Genomic DNA, 18,603 nt, shown 5'->3' with positions numbered 1-18,603 from the left:
TACTCACTTTCAAGAAACAAAATCATATTCAGGATGCCTATCTTCCTAACTATCTGAGCTGGCCAGTCTAGTATTCTTGCCTGACTCGCCAAGAAATCTGCCATCTTCTTGGTGCAAAACTCAGCCATCACTTGGCTTTTTCTTTTTTTTTTTCATGATCTTTCCCTTTGTCCTCTAGTGACAGACTTGATCCAGGTTCCCTTCCTACTAATTCTTCTTTAAACAAAGAGAATTTACAGTTTGTCTGCTTTGAGGTGAGAAAAATGCAATTTTTCTGAAGATTGCCCATTCCTTCTATAAATCACTAACATCCAATCCATTTACCATTTCATCATTTATATGATTTGATCTAATCGGATGACCAATCCTAATCTGATGTGAACATTCCTGCATTCTCAGCAGATTGTTCTAAACTAATAACCTGGCATGACTTCAAATTTTATCAACAACTCATTTTACGTCTTACCTAAACTCTTTGTCTTGATTATAAATATATTTAGCATAATTAATTGCTTTAATTCTTAAGAGACTAATCTTTCATATGTATTTTCTTCAGAAAGCATCCAAGTAGTTATTGACATTTTCCAATATTGGATTAAGTCCTTCCTAGGGTGGGGTGTTCAGAGGGCAGATATTATCTCACCTTAAAAATATACTTCACATGAATAGTACTGCACCGAATATCTAATTTTTCAAGTAATTTCAGAGTTTTTTCCAGGGTAATTTTTCCACATTTAAAGTCATCCCGAACCATGGACAAAAACCATGTACGAAGAATACCAAAAAAAGAAGTTAAGGAAATTCTCACAGAAAGTCATTAAGTACTTAAAATGACTAAAGAATATTTTACCTCTCTTCAGTTCAACGTTTTTATTTTCAGAGGAAAGTCTATCTTAGGCTTAAATGAGAAAACACTTTTATGATAAATAATATTTTTAAAAAACTAAGTAGGCACTACTCTGTGGTAAAGGTATGAAAGGGTATAACAATAAAAACTGCAGGAAAACAATAAAAATTAACATTTGAGAAATCAAGCTATTACTTGGGAAACAACAGTCTATTTTCTGAAGACGTGAACTTGGGAGACAGCTGGACATCAACACTTGATCTCTCTCAGCATTAGTTTCCTCATCTGAAAAGTGGTCAAATTAATACTTCCAGAAGGTGGGGGCATTAAATGAGTCCAAACCATGTCTGATATGATTATTACCACTACATTAGCCAAATGTCAGGCTACACGCATGCCCCAAGAAAGCAACATTTTAAGGACCATAAAAAAGAGTAAAAAAAAAAATGCCATGGTGAGTGTCTATTTAGTATGAAAGACAAAAATAATCAAGCTTGCTTATTATCTACAGAGAAACTACAAAAATAAGGACACTTCAAATTGAAAAACTAAGGTTAAGAAGAATTAATACAACAGTCTATAAAATCGTGAAAGGTATTGGTAAAAATTGTTCAACAACACACTCAATTTCAGATTGTTAGAACTAACTGGAAACCCTTCAAACTAATGGCAAAGACTTAATATGGCAAAGCTCATGTTATTATAAGAAAAAGATACAGGAAGCTAGGGAAACCCAGAAAAGCTCAGGGCAGAAAGGGAAGGAAGCAGTTTTTGCTTAAATGAGAGAAACTTAAGTTCAGGACTCTTCAAAAAGAATGAGAAAATAATCAAGGAAACGGGATAAATCAAAAGAAAGAGGAAAGAGGAACAGAAAGCACTCTGAGTGGATATTTGTTCTCCATATTTTCATGACCTGTAGTTCCGTTTCTCCTCGCTTAGAAGTTTCTCCCCATTATGAGTTGCCACAAGTTCCAAATATAATTAACTCTGCCCTTGCAGGAGAGGGATTTCTTGAAACTCATCCACGGATGCCACTGCTCCTTTTCTAGAAAGAAAGCAGAAAACACAGTGGTTTGTTGCCTTTGTTCTTTGGAGTTAGCTCAACACTTAAATCCCACAGAAACCATATGTAACATGTGGTCTCTTCACTTCACTGCCCTTAAAACTTTCTGGTTTCTTGCTTATGTTCTGACCATTTCCCAACCCACAATGTTTATAAATGAGGCATCTCTTGCTGCCTGGCATTTTCCCATGAACTGCCATCATACCTCATTTTATCTTTACTGTTTTGTTTAAACCCCTCAAACCTTTCAGCATGGCGTGCTTCCATTGGGTTGGGGACAGTTATTCTGAGGGCCTGATTATACATCAATGCCATTGTGGTCCCCAAAAGGTGCAAAGGGTTGCCAGACACTCTCTAGAAACTCTGGGCTGCTTCTCTAGATCCCTGACAACATATAATGCACACAGAGACACACCGCTTTTGAAAAAGGCTGTTCTGGAGGCTAAGTTCTTAAAATCTTCAAAATTCTTATAGCTGGTTGGCTGGGCACCACACTGCCAGGTGACTATCATGTTTTTCTTTTGGTCTGAACACCTAACGTGATATCACTGAAAGTTTCATACTTCATAGAGAATGCTTCTTTATGACTTCATCAGGAGACTCAGAGCTTGCCAGACAACCTGGTTTTTCATGGTCAGAGATGGTCATCTTAAGCTGAATGTGTAACATCTTGATGGGAAGGTTGTCCCATGGAATGTTTTCTCATCTTTGAACACTCTTTATTTCAGAAGCTCTGCTTCTGCTACAACCAAACATGTCACTTAGCGATCTGAGTAAGAAAGAGAAAGAAAAATTAATTCTCAGACTGCTAATACAGGCTCCTCCAGGGGAATTTGTAAATGCCTTTGATGATCTCTGTCTGCTTATCTGTGATAAAAAACTCATGCACCATCTAGGTGAGTATGCAGGCTACCAACACTGCCAAAAATATTACGTCCCACTCTCCATTGATGGGAATGCGGTCCTCCTGTCCCACCACAATGTAGTGGGTGACTACCGATTTTTTGACTACCAGAGCAAACTTTCTTTCAAATTCAACCTGCTTCAAAACCAGTTAAAAGACATCCAAAGTCACGGCATCATTCAGAATGAGATGGAGTACCTGAGGACTGTTGTTCTGTGCGCCTTAAAGCTGTATGTGGATGACCACTATCCAACGGGGAACTGCAATGTGCTGAGAAAAACGGTGAAAAATAAAGAGTTCTTGATTGCTTGCATTGAAGATCACAGCTATGAAATAGGAGATTACTGGAATGGCCTTTGGAAATCGAAATGGATTTTCCAAGTCAATCCATTTCTAACCCAGGTAACAGGGAGAATTTTTGTGCAAGCTCACTTCTTCAGATGTGTCAACCTTCATGTCGAAATCTCCAAGGACCTGAAAGAAAGCTTGGAAGTAGTTAACCAAGCTCAACTGGCTCTAAATTTCACGAGGCTTGTGGAAGAGCAAGAGAATACATTTCAAGCTGCAGTCTTAGAAGAATTACAGGAGTTATCAAATGAAGCCCTAAGAAGAATTCTACGAAGAGATCTTCCAGTGACCCGCACTCATATTGACTGGCAGAGGATACTCTCTGACTTGAATCTGGTGATGTAGCCTAAATTAGGATGAGTCATTTATTCAAGAAGTGTGTTATGCAACTGGATGATATAAAGGATTGCTCATGATAACTGTCTTGACCTGATTACTTTGTTTCAGGGGGCAGGGAGGGTGGCAGAGGTTATTTGCCTAAAGTTGAGAAGCCACTAGACATGCCTGTCAATTTGCAGATGCAAGTTTGGAGGGGGGTTTGTTTTTTTGAGGAGGGGATGGTTGGTCACATCACACAGCTTGTGGGAACTTGGTTCGCCTATCAGGGATTGAACCTGAGCCTTCGGCAGTGAAAGCGCAGAGTCCTAACCACTGGACCTCCAGGGAATTCCAGATGCAAGTTTAAATTAGGGACAAGTCTACCAAATCATTTTATTCAAGGAATATTTACCAGTAAGTCAAGAAAATGATGATGGAAATTAATTTTCATAAACCTTAACTGATTATTCATTGATGTTACTCACAGTCTTGATCAAATACTTTTAAACAATACCTATTGACTAGGAGATCCATTTCAAATTCCCTGGCTTAGCATTCCAAGGTCCCCCATGACCTGAGTGCCCCTATATCTTCCATGGATTTAACATGGCTAAACTGGACTTTAGGACTGGATTTAACCACCTTTTCCAAAAAGCCTAAGAGAAGCCTCACCAAAAGTGTTCTCTACATTTCCTATATGTAAACACCTTCTAGCTCTAATTTTGCCTTGAAACTTTTCCATCCTAATTTGAATATTAGACGTGTGTGTTTGTCGTCTTACTCTTAATATACTAAGGAAGGGATTTTTTGTTTCATTCATACACAGTGTAATGGAAATCTATGAAATTTTGAGTTAGAATATCTAAGTTCAAGTCCTGATTCTACCAATTACTACTTTTGTGACATAAGGCAAGGATAAAATATATGACTTCTTTGATACCCAATTGTTCCATTTGTTAAATAGGGGTTAAATGCATGATGTTTTACATACAATATGTGAGCAATAAATCATTCACGAATAAATAAATGTTGAAGAGAGGAGAGCTTCCGTAAGTCTCTCAGGTTGGCCAGAGCTTCACAAGCAACATTTCCTAAAGATGAGAGTATCTGAAGCATCATTCCTCAATCCAACCAAAGCTCTCTATCTTTCAGGAGTTCTAATATACAAATATCTCTGATTTGGAAATACAGTTTTGCATTTTAAAGATCTTTCATAGTGTCTGGCATACGATAAGAATATAATTCCTACACTGTATTTTCCTGGCAATACATTCTTGAGATCTTATTATATGTCACATGAAGATAGATCCCTTAAGGAGGCTCCAGGGACAAGATTTATTTTCAGATTTAATCAATCAATGTCCCAACAGGAAACAGATGACAAATACAGATATGATAGTTCAAAGAGAGTATAATGAAGGGATTATCCAGAAAGATGTGGGAACACAAGGGACAGCGAAATACCATGAGAGCAGTTTACATCTTTAGGTCAAGGTTAGGGAGCAGTCACTAGAACCTGGAAGGAGGAGTCAATATAATGGGTCACCAGAAGAAGGGCTATACCCTTCTGTGGAGGAACGTTCCAGCCCAAGGAAACCCCGCAGGAAGAGAGTCAAGGGCATAAATATTCTTCTCCTGCTTCTGGCTTCTGTCAGAGCTCTCCATTGGCAAACCCAATCAAAAATGAGAGGGCAAAGGAGTCCACTAATAGTCTATGCACATCTGCCTCCCAAGGCCAATAGTAGGGGGGTGAAGGGAAGAGAACAGATCCGGAGAGGCAAATGGAAGATACGGATACATGTTCATTCATCTGAAGGCGATTTCTGATACCAGGCAGGACTTTTGTTTTAGTATGATGAACATCTGGCATTTACTCAGTATATGCTTTTGTTCACTTAGATAAGTCATTATTTTAAATAAATAAATATATTTTGTAGAGCTACATAAAAAATGTGTTTGGAAGGATTTCAAGTAATTTTTCTATATATTTCAGTCCATTTTAACTCCCTTGAAAAAGGACAACCTCTTCTAGGTTATAAATGCAACAGGTTTCCTGAATTAATTTTATTACATAAACGTAATGCTTATCATACTGTTCTTATCTCCCTAGTCACTTTTTTTTTTTTTTTTTTTGCAGGCCTCTCACTATTGTGGCCTCTCCCGTTGTGGAGCACAGGCTCCGGACGCGCAGGCTCAGCGGCCATGGCTCACGGGCCCAGCCACTCCGCGGCATGTGGGATCTTCCCGGACCGGGGCACAAACCCGTGTCCCCTGCATCGGCAGGCGGACTCTCAACCCCTGCGCCACCAGGGAAGCCCTTCCTAGTCACTTTTTATTCTTATTTTAGAACATGTAAAGTGCCCTCACTTTGCAAGCACCATGTTCATGCTCCAAACTCACATGAATAAAAAAGAATTTATGGGGCTTCCCTGGTGGCGCAGTGGTTGAGAGTCTGCCTGCCGGTGCAGGGGACACGGGTTCGAGCCCTGGTCTGGGAGGATCCCGCATGCCGCGGAGCGACTGGCCCCGTGGGCCACGGTTGCTGAGCCTGCGCGTCTGGAGCCTGTGCTCCGCAACGGGAGAGGCCGCGATAGTGAGAGGTCCACGCACCGTGATGAGGAGTGGCCCCCACTTGCCTCAACTAGAGAAAGCCCTCGCACAGAAGTGAAGAGCCAACACAGCCATAAATAAATAAATAAATAAATAAAGAAAGAAAGAAAGAAAGAAAGAAAGAAAGAAAGAATTTATGGTGTGACTAGGATTTACTAATTCAACAGATCCATTTTTTTTATTCCCTAGGAACGTGATCTGTGACCCTAACAGCATGCAAATGCAGCTCTCTGTTCAGATGGAGTCATGGCATGAGAGAGTGAAGTAAGGGGAAAATTCCATAAACATTATATTCTTTAGTAGAGATACCTGAACAGTACTCCAATGTTTCCTAATGAGTATTTCCTATGTTCACATCCGTACTTCTTTTTATACCTCATTCTTGGATAAAAAATCTTCAACAAAGCTCAAATTCTTCTGGATTTATTAGAAAATAACAATAAAGGAAAATCAGGACTCTTTTGCCAAAGTATTATTATAGCATAACACATGCCTAAAGTTCAAGAAGGCTCCGTAGCGTTTGTTTGGAATTAAATTCGCCATGTCTAGCACTGAAACTCATAGGTCAAACTGATCTCTTCAGAATTTCTAGAAATTCTTGCAGTGTGCCATCATTTCTAATGGCAAGACCTCACAATATAGAAGAAGATATGATGACAGTGGCTCTTTAAAGTTACATGGTACCATTCAATACATTTTGTTGGGACCACCATTGACTCTCAGCACACATCTATTCACAGGGAATTTGACTGGAAATTTTGAGTTAAGTTGCATTAACTTAGCTTGGCCTAGGATGTACTTCTAACCACTTGCCAACATCCATGGTCACACTATTCATTTCACCCAAGAACACCGTGTATCAAACCCTTCTGGACTTTGTAGAACAATCTGACCTGGCCTAGCCCATCCATATATGTGTCTCAACTTCCTCCTTTCCAAGGGACTGCAGTCCCAAGATCCTCCCTTATGTTACTGCAAATTTATTTAACTCTCTTCCAAAATTCTTTTGCAAAATATTTTCATGGACCTATTACTAACTCTGCTTCCTTTTTATCTTCCTGTCACACAATTCCTTCTTTTAAATTAATCTTCAAAAAGTAGTTCTTTATAGATATAGCCTCAAGGATCCTATCTTACTGACTTTGGTGATCCCATTACAGAGTCTGAAACATAATGAGTGTTTAGTAGATATTTGCTGAATATGTAGATGGATGGTTAAATGAATGAATACATTGAAGGAAGAAAATAAACTCTATTAATCTTTCTTTAAAATAGATACCTTTTCCACTAGATATTTTAATTTTCAAGGCATCAAGAGGTGAATGTCAATTTAAAAATGCAGGAACAAAGGATGTGCCTGGGATTTCATGGACAAAGAAGTTCTAATATGCTGTGTATGCCCCACTTGGAGAGTCTCGATGTACATTAAAGGCTCAGAGATAGTCTGCCACTAAAAAAATTATTTAGTTGAGTATTTTCTGGAATCATTTCTGATTCCTCCCTTTTCCCCTCACCATCCATATCTAACCTATCTGCAAGGTCTATGAGTTTGACCTCTAAAAGAATATCTGTCTACTTCCCTCCACCATGGCTGCTACTACTGTAGCCCATGGCGCCATCCTGTCTCGCAGGAGTACTGCAATATCCTCCTAATTGACATCTCTGCTTCCACTCTTGGACTCATAACCATTCTAACAAAGTAGCCAAAATGAGCTTTTAAAAACATAAATTGATTCCCTGCTTATCCCTAAAGCATACCAATGGGTTTAATGTCCTTAAAGTCCAATCTTCATATATTGGTCCACAAGGCCTTATGACCTCTAGCCTGAGCCACACTCTCAAACCTTATCAACCACCACTCTCCTCCTTGCTCATCACTCTTTTGTTCACTAGGCTTCCTTCTCTGCCTTTTCCTTGCCAAGCCCTTTCCTACATGAAGGTCTGGTACTTGACGTCTCCTCTGCTTAAAAACATGTCCTTCAGCTCTTCTTGTCATTAGCTTCTCTTCAGCCTTCAAGCCTCAGCTCAAATATCATCCTTCTGAAACCCTTCTCGAGAATTGGCCCTTCCCAGTTGTCCCACATCACCAGCTTTATTTCCTTCATAGTAACCATCACAATTTGAATTTTTAAGATTCTGATTTCCTACACTAGAATACCAACCCTTGTTTATATTATTTACCAGAACATCGTTAGCACCTAAATAATACCTGACACATGGTAGGGAATAAATATTTGCTGAACAAATATGTTTATTCAGGGGGTCCTTTTTCAAGTAAAACTTACTAATATTCCACTGAACACAGAAAGTCTAGTGCAGGCTAAAAAGTAACCATTTTACATAAGAGGTCCATACATATCTTCAGGGAGTTAAGAATTTCTATTCGTATATAATGGGCTTTAGAATTCTGACATAAAAATATGACATATGTGCTCAAAAATCCATTACAGAGTAATGTCAAGGCTATTAGGTAATGGTTATTTATCTACAGTGTTAATATATTTTCGTTAGTCATATGCTCTACAAAGAACTCTCCCTTACACTGGGTGTTTCCTTACAACTGATTCCATTCTTGTCTTGAAAAATTCATGTTAAAGGCTTCCGCTGGTAAGCCCTTATAAGTTTGGAAATAATTTGAAGAGTTCAATAATACTTTTGACTTTGTTTTTGGTTTTTGGCTAAGAGACTGTTACCATCATAAGGCTTTATTTCTTCCTTTATAGATTGGGAAACTGAAATGAGGCCCTGAGAATTTGAGTGCCTTTTTCAAAATCCTGCAGCATTAATTAACACTATAGTCCTGGTCCAGGTTATTTTCACATTTTGTTCTATTTTACCTATTATTCCTAAGTCCATAAGACAGAAATTAGAAGGAGTATATATGAGGGGCTGGATCCAAAGGATAAGCTTGAGCAACACCTAATTTCAGAGAGGATGCTTGGAAAGACCCACTTCCATTTCTATCAGAGTGGAGCAGATGATTAGCTGCTCATTATGCAGATGTGGGATCAGAAGCGAATTTTATTTTCCCTTTACCTTCTGATAATTGAAGGAACTCGTCCTAACAAAGAAAAGTCTTAACAGCTCCATTCCTATTTATATGCCAAGTTGCTTACAAGTGGATAGGATCAAAAAAAGAAGAAGAAGAAGAAGAAGAAGAAGAAGAAACAACTGTACAACTTCTTAATAAATCAACTTAACATTAATGCTCATAATTTTAACAGATCTTTAAAAATTATCTTCACGTGGTTGATGAATGGTAAAATTACACAGGTCTTGAGTGGGAAGCTATAAAGAAGAGAAGTAAATCTTATCCTTCTTCTGCTAATACACTCAGTTTGACAGAAGAAGCTGCTTAAGTCAGCCAGAAGACAGCAATCCTAATTTAAAAATGGGCAAAGTATATAAACAGGCAATCTACAGTACAGGAAATCCAAAACAAATATGAAGAGAAACATGCAACAATCAAAGAAATGCAAATTAAAACCACCATTAGTTTTATGTTACAGCTATTAAAAAAAGGCAAAAAATTAGAAGTTGGTTTAAGTAAATTCTAGTGAAGATGTGTACTTGTGTATGTGTACCAGTGTGCAAGTCCATATGTGCATGTACATGTGTGTATATGCCTGTGTGTGTGTGTGTGTGTGTGTGTGTGTGTAGGAACTCTCATATATTATTGCTAGTGGGAGATTAAACAAAAGCTGCTGTTCTCAAGAGCAGTCTGGCACTATTTAGTCAAATTAGACGTATGCATACCATATGTCTTAGCAATTCCATTCCTAGGTGTATTTCCTTCCAAATTTCTCACACTTGTCTCGAACGAAGCATGTACAAGGATGTTCACTGTGGTGTTGTTTGTCTCAGCAGGAAACTAATCTCAATTTAGAAGTCCACCACTGACGGATTAAAAGTTAATTGTGGTAAATGCACACCAAGGAGTACCATGAATGGCTGGAAGTACGGAGCAAATGTACACAGAACAATATGGGTGGATGGTAAAAGCACACTGCTGGATAACAGAGAGTAAGATACAATGTGATTTGTATCATAACAAATGCAGAAATTAAACAGAGGCTCCAAATAATACATATTTTTCAAGAACACATTTTTTTTAAACACACATTAAATGTATTAGAATGGTTTCCTGTGCAGGAAATAAATTAAAAAGTAATCATAAACAAACCACAAATAAACAACTACAAGCACAAAAAGAGGAAAGTAAAGAGAAAATAAACAGAAGTAAAAAGAATTGTACTTATTTAGAAGCAGCATGAACTTAAAGCCCCCAAAGATGAACTGAAATGCCTCCCGCCAAATTTCCCACCGCCCCTCACCCCTCAGGGATTAGAAGGCACTACACTTTGTCTCCAGCACACATAACTGTGAAAAGTCTGCAGTAGTACAACTGAGGCCAAGGACAGGGGAAGGCTGTGCCCTGAACAAAGTCAGAAATGCCATTCATGTGTCTGAGGTTGAATTCCTCAAGATAAGTATGAACTGGGGTTGGAAAAGAAAGTCCATCTCTGTTTTTGTCTAGGGGATGATAGGAAAAGGTGAGTTTGGCTCCATAGACTGCTATGGGTACCATTGTTTAGGAAAGATCAAAAGAGGCCGGGACTTGTAAGAGACATAGGGTTCTAACAAGAAAATTAGGAAGTCAGGGTACTTCTTGCCAGGTCAAAAGATTATAACAGTCTGATCATAAAGATAGAGCACAGCTTTACTGTGACTGGCACAAAACTGTAACGAATTTCTGCGTAATGAAAGTGCTTTGTCGAGTACATAAATTACCTGCTTCTCCAGTTTCCCTCATCCTGATCCTCAATTTTATTCACCTCTATCTTGTTGCCTCATGTAGCTTCCTGACGGAAAAGGAAATTAGCAGAAAGAAGTGGCTGAACTATTCATTTAAAAATTTTTACTTATTAGAGTTCAATGAATATGTTAGAAAAAGCAAAACCACAGAGATAAAATCCATTTATCTTTAAGTAGAGTGCCGCATTCGAAGGAATTTAGCTGTAAAATTATTAGTGATATTTTTCTGGGAAATGACATTATAACAGAAAAGGAGTTGACGCTTTTCAAATAGGTATTGGAGACGCTTTGATGCTCTCCCCACGCAATCACACGTATTCTTGGGATGCCCTGGAGTTTCTAGCACAAGACTTGATATTAGACACAGGCAATTTACATCTACCCCAAGGTACATGATTCGGGGGAATACAGTGCATTTTTACAGTTAACATGGTAGCAACTGAAAATATTAGTTGAATATGGCATCAATATGCCACTGAATATGCCACTGAAATGGCATCCCTATAGCCAAACTCAAAATATATACAATAACTTTTTAATTGTATTATTAAAATATGGCTCTTATGCACTGAAGCCAAAAGGTGTTTGGAATGGCTATGGTGAGAAGATACCTCATGGAGTCAGTAGAATGCAAGAAACTCCCTTGCAATCCCTCTGTCATCACCATCTCTCTAAATCCCGAGTTAGAAATCTGTGCACGCTATCCATCAAATAAAACTATGCCCCTCTTCTGCATTCCCACCCTATTAGCTTTCTCCTGGGAAAGTGACCATGGAGAAGCTTCTGCTGATGCCAACAGTAAACCCCTTCCAAAGGTGTACAGAACATGAGAATATCTAAATCACACTGAATTCATCTGCCATTGGTGAAACAAAGTATAAACCATACCTATAATGTTAGACTATGGGTCACTGTCCTGAAAACACCCCTGTCTCAGAACCCTTGAATTTGAAAGGCAGTATGTCCCTACTCTCCAGGGGCTCAAAATCTTGATGGTTCAGTGCTAGAGAAACAGAGAAATAACTGTATGTCAAATAATAAGCATCCTTATAAAGAGTGATAGTTACTATTATTTAATGATGAAATCTTGGCTTTCCTACCATTTGGAGATAATAATTTTAACAGAGAAAGTTACTGAGAAATTAGTATCTCTCCCTTTGTTCCGATAGACCCCAAAAATAAAAAGCAGAGTTTTTTTATTTTTATTCTGTGGGAAGCAGAGTTTTGAATTCTGGAATCCTTTGTCCTAGAATTAACAGGTTGTTTTGTTTTGTTTTATTCTTTTTCTGATTCGGATCCAGTGGAAGCGAATTAAGTTGGCTTATTCCCGAGTGACAGGAGATGGTGAATTTTGTGTTTAGAAGGTAGGGACAAGTGAAGCTAACGAAAGTCTGGCAGAGATATCACACTATTTCTGCCACAAGCAGGAAACATCAGGAACACTGAGAGAGCTGCTTCTGCAAGCAAAGGAGGAATTACTCCTAAACCCAACTATAAGATTGAAATTGGACATTCTACTTTTCTTGCATTCAAGTGTCATGAACCCATGCATATCCACTTCATGAACATAAACTAAGGTCTGGCTTTCAAGAAATAGGACTTTTTAAAAAATAGATCTTTATTGGAGTATAATTCTTCACAATACCGTGTTAGTTTCAGTTGCACAGCAAAGCGAATCAGCCATATGCATACACGTTCCCATATCCCCTCCCTCTTGAGCCTCCCTCCCACCCCTCTAGGTGGTCACAAAGCACTGAGCCAATCTCGCTGTGCTATGGTGCTGCTTCCCACCAGCCAACTATTTTACATTCTGTAGTGTATATATGTCGATGCTACTCTCTCACTTCGCCCCAGCTTCACCCTCCCACCCCATGTCCTCAGGTCCATTCTCTATGTCTACCTCTTTATTCCTGCCCTGCAACTAGGTTCATCAGTACCATTTTATTTTCTTTAAGATTCCATATATATGCGTTAGCATACAGTATTTGTTTTTCTCTTTCTGACTTACTTCACTCTGTATGACAGACTCTAGGTCCATCCACCTCACTACAAATAACTCAATTTTGGCACTTTTTATGGCTGAGTAATATTCCATTGTATATATGTGCCACATCTTCTTTATCCATTCATCTACTGATGGACACTTAGGTTGCTCCCATGTCCTGGCTATTGTAAACAGAGCTGCAGTGAACACTGTGGTACCTGACTCTTTTTGAATTATGGTTTTCTCAGGGTAAATTCCCAGTAGTGGGATTGCTGGGTCATATGGTAGTTCTATTGCAACAATTAATGCTGGCTGGAAAGGGTATGGAGAAAAGGGAACCCTCTTGCACTGTTGGTGGGAATGTAAATTGATACAGCCACTGTGGAGAACAGTATGGAGGTCCCTTAAAGAAATATAACTTTTAAAGGGCCCTTCCAATGACTTATTGTATGAACTCCTGGACAGCATATTTTCTATTTTTCAGTCTTATGAAAAGCAAGACTATTTCTTCATTCAGTTTGTATTTATTGAGCCCATTCTTTGTGCCATAACCTGTGTTAGACACTAGAAGCACAAAAGGAAATAGGACACTATTCCTGTTCCTGAGTAAGTCCCAGCTGAGTAAGAGATGTTGGCGTGTAAAGAACTGATTACATAATAAGTGGTCATAAAGTCTCCGGGAAGGAGTTCGGGAACACTTGCATAGTGGATGTTGCCATCACCCTGACCAGGATGCTCCTTGCCCAAGACTGATTGGTGCTGGGAGACCCCAACCCCTCGTGCTAATTCAGGACAACTCTGCAGTTATTCAGCTTCTGAGCTCCCTGTAAGATTGGCTAGGTAGGGCCTTTGTTATGACGGCATCTGCTGTTCACTTACCCTTCCTAACCCAGGAGTAAGCAAACATTTTCTGAAAAGGCTGGATCACAGATGTTTTAGGCTTTGCAGGCCACAGAAGGTTGACCTCTATCCGGTACTCTTTTTTTTTTAACCTTTAGAAATATAAGAAACATTCTTACTTAACTCAGGGTCACATACAAACAGGCTGTGAGCCCGATTTGGTTTGCTGAACTTGCTCCAACCATAACTGCTTTCCTTGCCTGCTCCCCGCAGGTTTTGATTTCAAGAGGACTCCCCAGCAAACATCCTGCAAGCAAATCCCTGTCTCAGAGTTTGCTTCCTGGAAACCTGACTCGGACAGCTTGACAAAGGAAGAACTAAACTGAGTGGTTTAACAAGAGTTTATTAGGAGAGGTGGTGACAGTCTTGATTTTACCTAAACTCTATCGTCCTAGAAAATAGAGATGGTTAATCCTCCCAACCTTTTGTTTTCCAAAAACCCCACCCTACTGTGTTCCAAGGAAGGGCTTCCTGCGAAGACCTACCTCCCCACAGGACTTAGATCACCCTCTTCTTTCTCAAGACCCCCATGAGACTCTCAGTTGACTCCCTTGTTTACATATAAGGCCAGATACCAACCCTCAGAAATCTCATTCTTTGTCTCATAAATGATCAGCTGAACTGTTTGTGCCCATAAAACTAGCTTGACAAGGAAATAAACATTGCCTGTTCATCTAACTGACAGAGGCTCCCTCTTATGACAAAAACTGTAAAATCATTCCACCTGCAACTTGTCAATTCTTCCTTATATAATCTACAAAACCACCCTGCTGAGACACTCTGATCCTCAGATCTAGGGTTCTCCCTCTATTGCAATATACTGGATAAATTCAATCGCATTACTTGCCTTGAACAGTGAGATGACCACAGGCACAAGAAACATACTATACAAAGGCACCAAAGTATGAAAGGACACGATGTTGTCAGAGAGATACTGGGAAGTCTGATGTGGAAGGAATGGAGAGTTGCGTTTGGGACCAGAGTGGATTGCAGTGAGGTGGGGCGGGGAGAGGGGGGCGGTGCTGTTTAGATTGAATCGCCTCGCATGTTAAACCAAGCATGCGATGCTTGATGCAGGGAAATTCCCGAGGCCTTTGTACAGTTCCCTCTTGGAGGTAAAGAGGCTTGGCTACTAGACAGGGAGACTAGTTCCTACAATGGACAAAAAGACAGACTTTAAAGTTGTCATCAAGAAAGCATGGGCCCTGAACTCCAATATTCATTGCAGCACTATTGACAATAGCCAGGACATGGAAGCAACCTAAATGTCCATTGACAGAAGAATGGATAAAGAAGATGTGGTACATATATACAATGGAATATTACTCAGCCATAAAAACGAAATAATGCCATTTGCAGCAACATGGATGGACCTAGAGATTGTCATACTGAGTGAAGTAAGTCAGACAAATATCATATGACATCACTTATATGTGGAATCTAAAAAAATGGTGCAAATGAACCTATTTACAAAACAGAGTCAGAGATGTAGAAAACAAGCTTATGGTTACCAAGGGGGAAAGCAGGGTAGGGTTAAATTGGGAGATTGGGATTGACATATATGCACTACTATATATAAAATAGAAAACTTATAAGGACCTACTGTATAGCACAGGGAATTCTACTCAATACTCTGTAATGACCTATATGGGAATAGAATCTGAAGAAGAGTGGTGTATATGTATAATTGATTCACTTTGCTGTACAGCAGAAACTAACACAACATTGTAAATCAACTATACTCCAATTAATTTTAAAAAAAAGAGAGAGAGAGCATGAGGTCTTCAGCTGACAAATCCTTAAATGCTCAAAACAATTTTGGGAAACTGTATATCCACTTGTACATTTACAAGTTACCCTTAAGATTTTTCATAAAAAGTTTAAATTGCATATAATTTCAGACATATTATAAATATTGACATCTTGAAATAAAATATTCATATCAAGTTTTTTTCTCTTTTCTTATATCAGGTTTTAGAAAGTATCCAGTAGAATCTAAATACCCTAGATTTATCTATTTAAAAAAATAAGTGAACACTTTAGTTTACATAGTTCCTTTATCTCCTTGAACTTTTCCATTTCATTTCACCAACATATTTTATGCTAATGTAATATAGTTTTATGCTGGAAAGGTTTTTACTGGAGTTACAAGTCTTTTATGCTAGAAGGTATAATACACCTGTGCTCAAAAATATGTATGTAATTTTTTCTTGTGCCTATAGGGTCTAAGTTTAAAAATGGTTTTTTCTTCTATAAACATTTGTTCAACATAAATATATTACAAATTGGTGATTGATTATTAAATATAAAATAAAACTTATTGAAGATGTACCTCATAATGTACGGATCAAGCTAATTTATTTGCATTTAGCTTATATATCTATGAATTAATATTATTAATTGCTAGAAAGAGAAAGGGTTCAGCATCAAATCTATTTTTCTTTTTATTTCATAGATATAAGCAATGAGCAAATTAGATAAATAAGTGGATATTAATAAAGAGTTTTCTTATAACAATGTCACTCTGTTATTTAAATTCTTCTGAACTTTATACTAAAAATCACACCATAATCTGTTATCAAAAATTATTGCTAATGATTTCACAAACTTGTTAGGTAGCCCTTTTATTGTATTGAGAGCAAAGAATTAGAAACCAACTTATGTGCAAAGGGCTTTATTATAGGCCCTGGCATTCTCTGTTTCTTGGAAGAAAACAAAGGCTTTACTAAGACTCACCCAATGACTTGCCTTATGCCTGCAACTCTGTCACTTAAAGACATTTTTATTTATCCACTATTCTCAGACAGGGAGGAGAAAAATAAAGTATTAAATTCAATACACCTACGTTAATGTAAAAATCTTTTTTAACAGTACATTTTTATCTTATCAAAGTCTGGGAGATGCAGAATTAACTCATGTAATTAGTGGAAAACATCCAGCACACAACCTAATTAGCAAAACCAACCCACATTATCAAACCAATCGGCCAGATCAGAAAAACACTGGACTTCAAGTTTTACTTTCAATAGAAGTGTTAATACATACTTTTAGAAATATAAAAATCGCTGTGAAACAAATTGGAAATCGGATCTTGTAACATAGATTACTAAAAGCAGTCATTAAGGCTAAAATTTTTCATGTCTAATAAAATTTAATTTATCCATATTCTAATAAGTTGAAAGTATGATAAAATACCATTTTTATTTCTTCATTTGCAAGACTGTTATGTGTAAAATTACAAGTTATTTATGAAGTGAGGAGTATATTAGCATAGTACTCCTTTGGTAAATGTATACTTGCATGTTTTAATCTCTGATGTTCAGCTTTAGTGTATAATTAAATAAGAACTATGTATAAAATATAATCAATCCAGAATAAAAATGCCCCATGTATTTTATGAAAGAAATGATATGCACTGCTAAAAATTACTTAGTCCAAAAATTAGCATACCGTTGTATTTCTTGCTAATAGGAAGTAGAAAATATTAAGTATTTTATAGATGAGAAAGATTAGGCTGACTGAAATCAGAATAAATGTTTTATGAAATGATTTGAGAAGATAAGTTTAACCACATTAGCAAATAGTGAATTCCAGTCTAAAAGAAAGCACATAAAATGTACTTTTACAGTTTTCATCCTGTGCCTTAAGAAATTAGACAGTGTCAGAGTGATTTCCAGTTACATGCAAAAGAATTTTTAACCCTTTGGCTCTTCATTCTGGGCTAATGACATAACTTGAGGATGACTATTGGAAATGGCTGAAAAGAATCAGTTACCTTTAAACGGAAAACTCTGTGCTCAATACGTTCTCTCCAGATCAGTGCTTCTACAGCACTGGAGGCCAAAGAAGAGGCAAAGTCACTCCTTGATTCCTTCTCTACAACCTATCTGGATTCCGAACATGACAACCTTCAACCAACGTTCAAATGTCTTTTTGCTTATTGCCCTAGAACTTTTTACACCCTGGTAACATGTTCCATAGCAAGATTTGGGCAAGGGGTGTGCCTTTGTTTTACAGAATGTAGGTAAAACTATTAAGAAAAATAGGTGGCAAATGTAAAATAGATAGCTAGTAGGAAGCAGCCACATAGCACAGGGAGATCAGCTCGGAGCTTTGTGACTACCTAGAGGGGTCGATAGGGAGGGTGGGAGAGAGACGCAGGAAGGAGGAGATATGGGGATATATGTATATGTATAGCTGATTCACTTTGTTATAAAGCAGAAACTAACACACCATTGTAAAACAATTATACTCCAATAAAGATGTTTAAAAAAAAAAAGAAAGAAAGAAAAATAGGTGGCAAAAGAGAACCTGCTTGAACATGCAGGGGAGTTCTCAGTAGATATGTTTTAAGAAAAGTATATACAGAAATTGAGGATTCAGAAAATAATTCCCTTAACTTTCTTTGCAAACTCCCAAAACTATTCACAGCCCAGTTGGAACACTGCCATCATAAGGTTTGTGCAATCTAGTTTTAGACCACTAGAAATAGAAAGCTAATAAGGAAATGAACAAAAAGCATGCGATATCTTGCAAAGTGTTCATGTCCTACACTGTGTCACAAGAGATTTTGCATACTTGCTTCTTCATAATATTTCTATAAAAGAACATAAAGAGTTCACTTCTTTATGTCACAAACAAAAAAAGAAAAAGTTGTAATTGGGAGCCATTACCCCCAATCATCTCAGGTGTATTAAAGAGAGTCACCTCAGTCCCAGGTAAGTTGTGGCAACCTGTTTCACAGAGTTTGCCTCTTAAGATAGGGCTGGGATGGGGTAGGGGATGGGGGTTAAGAGGAAGCCTACTAGGGCAGA

At 38.0% G+C, this 18,603-nt stretch overlaps 2 protein-coding genes across 2 annotated transcripts in view; one reads left to right on the top strand and one right to left on the bottom strand.

Moving 5' to 3' along the window:
* PLCZ1 (phospholipase C zeta 1) overlaps nucleotides 1-760 on the bottom strand; it is a gene marked incomplete at its 3' end in the record, with an annotated part of 59,269 nt that extends 58,509 nt beyond the window's left edge. Inside the window, exon 1 of the mRNA XM_079715206.1 lies at nucleotides 644-760. Within this exon, the coding sequence (XP_079571332.1) occupies nucleotides 644-754 (111 nt within the window). The 5' untranslated portion in view covers nucleotides 755-760. The remainder of the gene's footprint in view (nucleotides 1-643) is intronic.
* A 1,904-nt stretch (nucleotides 761-2,664) lies between these two features.
* On the top strand, nucleotides 2,665-3,507 carry CAPZA3 (capping actin protein of muscle Z-line subunit alpha 3; the record flags this gene model as incomplete). Its single annotated transcript, XM_079714480.1, has 1 exon — nucleotides 2,665-3,507. One exon carries the CDS (start codon nucleotides 2,665-2,667, stop codon nucleotides 3,505-3,507), a length of 843 nt encoding a protein of 280 aa, XP_079570606.1.
* Between the last annotated feature and the right edge of the window lie 15,096 nt (nucleotides 3,508-18,603).

This window comes from Hyperoodon ampullatus, assembly GCF_949752795.1.
Source record: "Hyperoodon ampullatus genome assembly, chromosome: 11".
Lineage (NCBI taxonomy): Eukaryota > Metazoa > Chordata > Mammalia > Artiodactyla > Ziphiidae > Hyperoodon > Hyperoodon ampullatus.
Note: the sequence above shows the minus strand (reverse complement) of the source record. Positions and strands in the feature narration are given on the sequence as shown.